At 42.2% G+C, this 8,525-nt stretch overlaps 1 protein-coding gene across 4 annotated transcripts in view; it reads left to right on the plus strand.

The window, feature by feature from the left end:
- LOC129178507 (multiple epidermal growth factor-like domains protein 11) overlaps positions 1-3,573 on the plus strand; it is a 164,034-nt gene extending 160,461 nt beyond the window's left edge. For all 4 annotated transcript variants that reach the window (XM_054770793.1, XM_054770796.1, XM_054770795.1 and 1 more), the window contains one exon: positions 2,327-3,573. In XM_054770793.1, the coding sequence (XP_054626768.1) occupies positions 2,327-2,511 (185 nt within the window). In that variant the 3' untranslated portion in view covers positions 2,512-3,573. The remainder of the gene's footprint in view (positions 1-2,326) is intronic.
- The last annotated feature ends 4,952 nt before the right edge of the window (positions 3,574-8,525 follow it).

The raw sequence follows: 8,525 nt of genomic DNA on the forward strand, positions 1-8,525 counted from the left end.
CGGCATAAGATCAGGAAGGGGAAGGACTGCTACAGGAGGAAACTGGAGAAGCGGCTGGAGGAGAATAATGCCAGGGAAGTCTGGAGAGGCCTGCAGACCATCACAGGCCATGGTAAAGGAGTGGGGAGAGACCAAGCCAGTGGGGACAAGATCTGGGCAGATGAACTCAATCTGTTTTTCAACAGATTTGAGTCTGCCCCCCCCTCCCTCCCCTACCCACTCACCACTCTTCACCCCCACATCCCCATCCCAGCCATCCTCTACCCCCCTCTCCATAACTGATGATCAGGTGAGAAGTCAGCTGAAGAAGATCAAGGCAAGGAAGGCCCCGGGACCGGACGGCATCAACCCTAGAATCCTCAAGGACTGTGCTGACCAGCTCTGTGGAGTTCTCAGGCACTTGTTCAATCTCAGCCTGAGCCTGGAGAAAGTCCCGGCCCTGTGGAAGACCTCCTGTGTGGTCCCGATATCAAAGACACCGCGTCTCAAGGAGCCTAACCACTTCAGGCCTGTTGCCTTGACCTCTCACCTGATAAAGACCATGGAGAGGATTATCCTGTAGAACCTGCGACCCCTGGTGGGCACTCAGCTGGACCCCTGCAGTTTGCTTACCGGCCTCGGATCGGAGTAGACGACGCAGTGATCTACCTGCTGCACAGATCACTGCTACACCTGGAGGACAGCGGGAGCGCTGTGAGGGTCATGTTTTTTGACTTCTCCAGTGCCTTTAACACCATCCAGCCGTCACTACTCAGAGTGAAGATGGAGAGTGTGGGAGTCGACCAACACCTGACTGCATGGGTTATAGACTACCTCACCAACAGACCACAGTATGTGAGGCTCCGTCACTGTGTGTCTGACATGGTACTCTGCAGCACAGGTGCCCCTCAGGGTACGGTGCTCTCCCCTTTCCTCTTCACCCTCACCACCTCGGACTTCACACGCAACTCCTCACAGTGTCACATCCAGAAGTTCTCCGATGACACAGCCATTGTGGGTTGTGTTTCAGAGGGGAACAATCTGGAATACAGGACGGTCATCAGGGACTTTGTCAGCTGGAGTGAGCTTAACCAGCTGCAACTCAACACCAGCAAGACAAAGGAGATGATCATTAACTTCCAGAGGAAAACATCTCTCTTCACACCGGTGAACATCCAGGGAGCGGACATAGAGTTGGTAGACAGCTACAAATTCCTGGGTGTTCACCTTAACAACAAACTGGACTGGTCCGTCAATACCCACGCCCTCTACAAGAAGGGCCAGAGTCGCCTCCACCTGCTGAGGAGACTGAGGTCCTTTGGTGTGTGCAGGACTCTTTTACGGACCTTTTATGACTCTGTGGTGGCCTCAGCCATCTTCTATGCTGTGGGCTGCTGGAGAGAGGGCAGCACGAACAGGGACAGGAGCAGGATCAATAGGCTGATCAGGAAAGCGAGCTCTGTCCTGGACGGTCCTCTGGACTCCGTGGAGGAAGTGGGGGAGAGAAGGATGTTGGCTAAGCTGACATCCATCATGGACAACACCTCTCACCCGCTACATGACACTGTGGGTTCCCTTAGCGGCTCCTTCAGCAGCAGACTGTTACACCCACGGTGTAAGAAGGAGAGGTTCCGCAGGTCCTTCATACCGACCGCTGTCAGGCTCTACAACACCTGCACCACCTGAACCATGTTGTAGTCACTATGTATTCTTTACACTGTATTCTTTACTTGCGTATCTTGCTTGCTGCTTGTAACAAGTGAATTTCCCCGCTGTGGGATAAATAAAGTACAAATACAAATACAAATACAAGCTTTTATTCTCCTAATATTTTGATGATATTCTGTTCTTTTTATTCAATTTTTTTCTGTTGTTTTTTTTCAAGTGTTTCTTTTTCTCATAACAATATGACCTTAAAAAAAGTTTCCTTTTTTTTATATTTGAAGTATAACATTGAAATTTTTCCCGTCATAATATTAAGACTTTATTCTTCTTACAGTCCTTTTTTCAATTTTTGCTGTCGGTGTTTGTTTTTTGTTTTTGGTTTTTTTCAAATGTGTACATATACGGACGTTTTCTTTTTCGTGTAATAGTAGGACTGTTTCCCAACCTATTTTCCAAAATTTGAAAATCATTTTTTTTGTATTAATATTAGGACTTTATTCTCCTAATTGTTCAACTTTATTATCGTAAAATTATTGCAATTTTTTTCCCATTTTTGCTGGAGTTCACAGCTGTCTTACATGATTCACGAGGGGGAAACTGGATTAGCATTTGAATTTGACGATTCCGTATCAATACAATATCTTTTTGATGATTATAACATCTGTGGTGTCGTCTGTCCCAGAGCCATCCATCAGTATCATCCCAGAAGCCGGAGATGTGGCGGCGCCCGGTTACCCTCAGAACCCTTACGACCTCCCCAGGAACAGCCACATCCCCAGCCATTATGACCTGCTGCCTGTGCGGCCCAGCCCCTCCCACAGCCACGCCCCCCCTCTTCCCGGCAGCCCCACTGGCTCCCTGCTGTAGAAATACCTGCCCTCACTCACCTGGACGGAATCCAGTGCAGAATATAAGGAAACTGTGAAAAAAGACATTCAGTGTATTTTTTCAGTGCAGGGGGGACACTGAAAGTTTTTTTTTCTTTCTCTGTGACTTTGGGAGGAAAACAATGCAGTGCCCAATGCGCTATTTGATATTTCATCACTGTAATATATCTGGTTTTAGGTGTTTTGTGCCACGAAAAGAAAAAAAAATCCACAATGTCCTGTTTTATCCTCAACTGTGAAACGGACAATTGCACAAAAACAAGCAAGCCAGAAGAAGACGGCATTGATAAGTCCTATATTTTTACACCGTCTCTTTCTGACAGGATCCATATTTTCTCTCCGAAAGTCTTTTTGTATGTAGTGTAGAAAAAGTGCTGTGTTAGACGTACACTTGACTTGGAATGGTTGTTTCTTTTTAGTCATGTCAGGCTCAATACACATGCATGCCAAAGATCAATTATGGTAGTTAGCAAGCAATATTCTTACCACATCACAAACTTTGCACATTGATGTAGCAGAGTGGAATGATTTTATGTTTAAAAAAAAAAAAAAAAGGTTATAGTTACAACAAATGGTTGTGGGAAATGATCTCAAAAATGTTTCTGCTCCAAAATAAGATGGTTTTCTTCATTATGTGTCAACTACTACTTGCTAGTGAGGTGAGGCTCGATACTGAAATATCCATACGTCCGATACCAGGTCTTCATGCTCTAAAATTGATTCACAAATGGAAATATCGATACTTTTGATACTTCAGTCATTTTGGGTAACATTTGTCTGTTGAAAGGATGACCCATCGGAAATGGAGCCATGTGTGAATTGTGAATAAAGACTTCATTCTTGTAGTAGTTCTTTATAATTAATTGTTTATTTTAGTGGCGTTTTTATTTTGCTTGTTTTTTTTTTTTTTGATTGTTTAAAATACCATTTTCACATATTTTGTCCTGTTGTTTTCTGTTGTATATTAGCTTAGCTGTATTGTGAATGGCACAGCTACCTCAGTATACTCCAGGGTTTCAAATAAATGAATTACATCAATAAATTATTAATGGATTTAAATTAATAATTTATTTAATGTGACAATTTTTGTAATCAATAAATTAGTTAAATGCCTTGTGTTCTTTTTGCTATGATATGAAATACACAACTTTTAAACATTAGACACAGGTGAATTTGCACAAAGTATGGCTATCGGATTGTTATTGCCGATACCAGTGTGAACTTTACTCCGTATCAGATTGGAAATGAAATCATTGGTATCGCATATCACCATTACAGTATCTCGCATTTTAATTTTGGATGGCCGGCTGTTCCATGTTTTCTCTATTTGTGGATAATGGCTCTCACTGTGGTTTGCTGGAGTCCCAAAGCTTTAGAAATGGCTTTATAACCTTTTCCACACTGATAGATTAAATTAGTTAATCAATTAATCTCAGTTATGTTTTAACAGGTGTGGCCACTTTTTCACACAGGGCCCATGTCGGTTTGCAGTTTTTTCTCCCTTTACAAGTTTCATTTAAGAACTGCATTTTGTGTTCAGTTGTGTTGTCATTGAGTAATATTTAAATTTGATGGTCTGAATTGCGCTTCGAATTTTGTGGCGTCACTCTATCACGGTTTTTCAAAAAATCTATGAATAAATCATGCTATCTTGTGGTTGAATAGTATTAGTGAAAAATATTCATATTTAAGCAGATCTTACAGATTTGTTTCCTAAATTAAGCATTTTCAGCATTTTACTCCAACCGTTCTTTTTGCAGGAGGTCTTTAAAGACAGCAGAAGAACTCTGTCTCTGTCGCTCTCTCTCTGAGGATCTTTGACTTGCATTTCTGCAGTAAGTAGCAGAGCACTCTGTCTTACACAGGATCTTTGATTTGTGTTGGGGGGGGGTTTTGTTGTTTTTTTGCAGAAGGTCCTTAAAAATTGAAGAGCGCTTCTGTCATATTGAGGATCTTTGACTAGTATTTGTGCAGTAGGTAGCAGAGCACTCTGTCTTGCAGAGGAGGATCTTTGATTGGTGTTTTGTTTTGTTTTGTAGTAGGTCCTCAAAAACAGAGGAGCGCTTCTGGAGAGAATATTTGTCCCGTGTTTTTGCAGTAGGTCTTTAAAAACTGCAGAGCACTTTTGTCAAATAAAGGATCTTTGACTAGTGTTTTTTTTTTGTGTAATTTTTTATTTTGCAGTAGGTCGTTAAAAATGGAACAACGCTTCTGTCATATTGAGGATCTTTGACTAGCATTTTTGCAGTAGGGAGCAGAGCACCTTATAGAGGATCTTTGATTAGTGTTTTGTTTAGGTTTGGGGGGGGGGGTTGTCGTTAAAAACAGAAGAGCACTCTTGGAGAGTGGTTCTTGGAGAGTGGTTCTCTCAAATAAATGATCTTTGACTAGTGTTTTTTTTTTTTCTTTCTTTTTTTATTTTGCAGTCGGTCCTTAAAAATGGAAGAACCCTTCTGTTATGTTGAGCGTCTTTGCCCTGCATTTTTGCAGTAGGTACCAGAGCACTCTGTCATGCAGAGGAGATTTGATTTGTGTGGGTTTTGTTTGTTTGTTTATTTGTTTTGCAGAAGGTCCTTAAAAATGGAGGAGCGCTTCTGTTATATTGAGGATCTTTGACTAGTATTTTTGCAGTAGGGAGCAGAGCACCTTATAGACTACTGTAGAGGATCTGTCATGATCTGTTGTGCTGCTCTGCTGCCACCTGTCTGTGCTTGGTTGCAGTGCAAGGCCGGCTGGTAGGAGCCACCGGAACACACCTGCGGCCAATTTAGCAGCCGCTTCTGAAGCAGCACACACGTGGCTAATCATTGCTAGCTTGCTACTCGCCTGCTCGTGTTACTTTCTGGCCACCCGGTACCTCGTGAGTATTGTTCCCTGCTCGGCTATTCCAGCAGCGTGACTCTCTGTTGTACTTTTTGCTATCTACTTCCTGCTAGTTGTCTCAGTGAGTTTTTGTTGTTTTTTTTTCAGCCTGGTAGTACCGCTGTGCATTTTCGTTTTTCCATTTTCTCCCTGCTGGTCTGTGTTAGCATCGCCTTTACTTTTTGTATATTTTTCCTGTGGCTTGCCCGGAAGTTTTTTGTTGTACTTTTACCTTTTTGTGTTTTCGTATTCTGCTCCCTGGGAGTCTCTTTTGTTAATAAACTTTTGTTACACGGACTCATCTCTCCTCTGCTTATTGGGATCCAGCACACTGGCTGAGGCCAACCCTGACGGCATCTTTGATTAGTGTTTTGGTTTGGGTTTTTTTTTTTTGTAGCAGGTCCTTTTTTAAAACAGAAGAGCGTGTTTGTCATATTGAGGATCTTTGACTAGCATTTTTCCAATAGGTAGAAGAGCACTCTCTCAGAGAGAATCTTTGACTAGCTTTTTTTGCAGTACTGTATGTCCTTTTAAAACCGTAAAGTATTCCTGCCATATAAAGGATCTTTTGCTGTCTGTCCTTGAATACAACCAAGCTCCTGTCATATATAGAGGATTTTATTTGAGTACCGTAAAGCACCGTGTATAAACTGCACTTTTTTTCCACTGGTAAGAAGCAAAAAATCGGGGTGTGGTTTATACACGATGACAGGTCTGTGACCAGACGCAGAAATTGACGAGAAGTCCATTTTAGAATAGCCGTCTGTGGGTCAGACAGTTGCTTTGACTTTAGCGCCCTCTGCTGTACAGTTGCTGAAAATGCTTGTGTATGCAACTAACTTATTTGGCGGCTGTCAGTATTTTCACACAGTGAAAGGATCTCTATATACACTGAAGCTAACCTAAGCTTCCAATGTAAAATACAATACAACGTTGGAGTTTATTCAAATTCACACTGAAGCAATGCAATAAAATAATAGAGAAAAAGAGAAGCAGTGAAAGATATCAAAACATCTCTGAAAATTGCAAATTTCTTTATTTTGATTTTTAAATTATGATTAATCTGTGCTTAACCATAATATTAAAGATCTAGATGCCGAAGTTCAGATTTCTCCTTTTTGAAATTGCTTAGTACCTTTACGCATGTTGATTTGAGATGAAAGAGTTGGCAAGCATTTATGAAGTAAAAACTTTTTTTTCCCGCCGTGAGCCTGAAAATGGGGGTGCGGTTAATACACGGTGCTTTACAGTATCATTAACATAATGTCTTATACAGGCCTAGCTGTATTGCAGTAACGTATGTCCTTAAACGGTTTCTGTCATAGAGGATCTTTGACTAGCATAACCATAGTGCGTCTGTTTCAGTTTATGGTTTTCTGACATATTTGACTTTATTTGCCATTTACTGAAGTAAAAGTGTAAAGTGAATGTTATATACTGTACATATAAGTAGAAGTCCAGTCCCAGCTACTTTTCTGAAAATGTGCCCCCCTTCACCAAACAATTTTGAATATCCCTGGTCTGTTGTATAATTAATATTCCACCATGGAAAAGAGAGGTTGAAATAAATGAATACGGGAATAAAATGAATTTGACATTCATGCTTGTGATGAGAGTAAGTAACGTTGTGTACTAACGTGAATGAGTGTTGCTCATTCAGCATCAAAAAGGTTTTGCTTATGGGTGTGTGTGTGTTGGGGTGGGGGGCTTGTGGGCGGATTTGGGGCTGCTTGGAGCCCCCAGATGAACATTCGGCCATGCATACAAGCTGTACACTGGCTACTCTAAAACATAGTAGGTTACGTTTCTGTAGTATCATCCCCTGAGAAGATTTACTGTAACAAAAAGAGTCGTTTAAATGTGAAGGGTGTGAGAAGTAGCGGTGTTTACGAACACGCTCCTATAAATGGGGGGGGGGGGGGGGGGGGGGAGAAGACTCATTTTGGTTCGTAAACACGAGACATGCTCGAGAACTAGTTACAGTTGTGTGTCCTTTTTGGACTTCGTCTCCCAAGCGGCAGTGCGCCAAAGAAAAGGAAAGCCATCACCATGGAAGTAGACATGCCCACCAATACTGGCCGCGCTTTTGGTCCGAACCGCTCGGCTGTTGTGACCATCATTAAGATTAGTGAACGCTTAGAAATGCTGGAGGGGTCATGTGTGCTGTTACAAGGACATTCTTCTAAGAAGGTAGAAAGGCTTGCAAGACACCCACAGGGATAACAGGCGTTCTGTTAATATTTGACTGTAGATGTCCTTCATGTGTTCTGTGGAGTGTGAGTGACGTTGGCGTTCATTTAGGTAGAACATACTGGAAGTCCTGACTCGACTGGTTGGTAAACCAAGGACCACCCGCAGTATGAAGTACATCTGCAAACATTTTGATGATCAAGTAGTTTTTCCCAGATTTTATCAGGTGTTACTTGAATCCTGTTTGTTTTGTTGCACTTTTTGCCTCCGGTCGAAACAAAGTTTTTTACTGTTCATGTTGAAACCGGATAAAATTCTTAGATTGAGGTTCAACGAGGAGGACAGCCCGCCACTCTTCATCAAACAGCAGAGACAGTTTGGGACGCTTCCTAAAGAGCAGCTCCATGCCTTTGGAACTGGAGATGTTGTATAAAATACTACCGTAATCCTTCGCCGCTTCACGCTATCAAACAATAAAGAATAGCAAACTTAATGTATTTTTGCCTAAATTAAGCATGTTCAAGCATAATAAAGGCTATATGAAGTAAAATACAAATATGCAATCAAACACGTGATATGTATTCTACACTGGTCACTAGGTGTCAGTGATGCTACTGTAATGATCGGTGAGACACACAAGCACCAGACTTGATCGCCGGAACAACAGCCTTTTATTGCAGGTTTGAATGATCTCACAACAGGCACAATAATCCCTAACACGGGCTACCGTTGCAGCCGTAACCCACGCCAAGCCAGACTCTAAACCCCCGAAGTCACTTCCTGCCCTCCCACCCCCCCAAGCTCCCCTAGCACTGGAACGCATTTACGGCGACACATGAGCGCAAACCTTGTTTATCATTTGTCTAAGACGTCTTATCTTCTCTTACTATATTTTATAGGAGTAAAGGTGACTATAGGGGTGTTATTTCCTGTCTAGAGGGC

The sequence above is a fragment of the Dunckerocampus dactyliophorus genome, chromosome 3 (genome assembly GCF_027744805.1).
Source record: "Dunckerocampus dactyliophorus isolate RoL2022-P2 chromosome 3, RoL_Ddac_1.1, whole genome shotgun sequence".
Classification (NCBI taxonomy): domain Eukaryota; kingdom Metazoa; phylum Chordata; class Actinopteri; order Syngnathiformes; family Syngnathidae; genus Dunckerocampus; species Dunckerocampus dactyliophorus.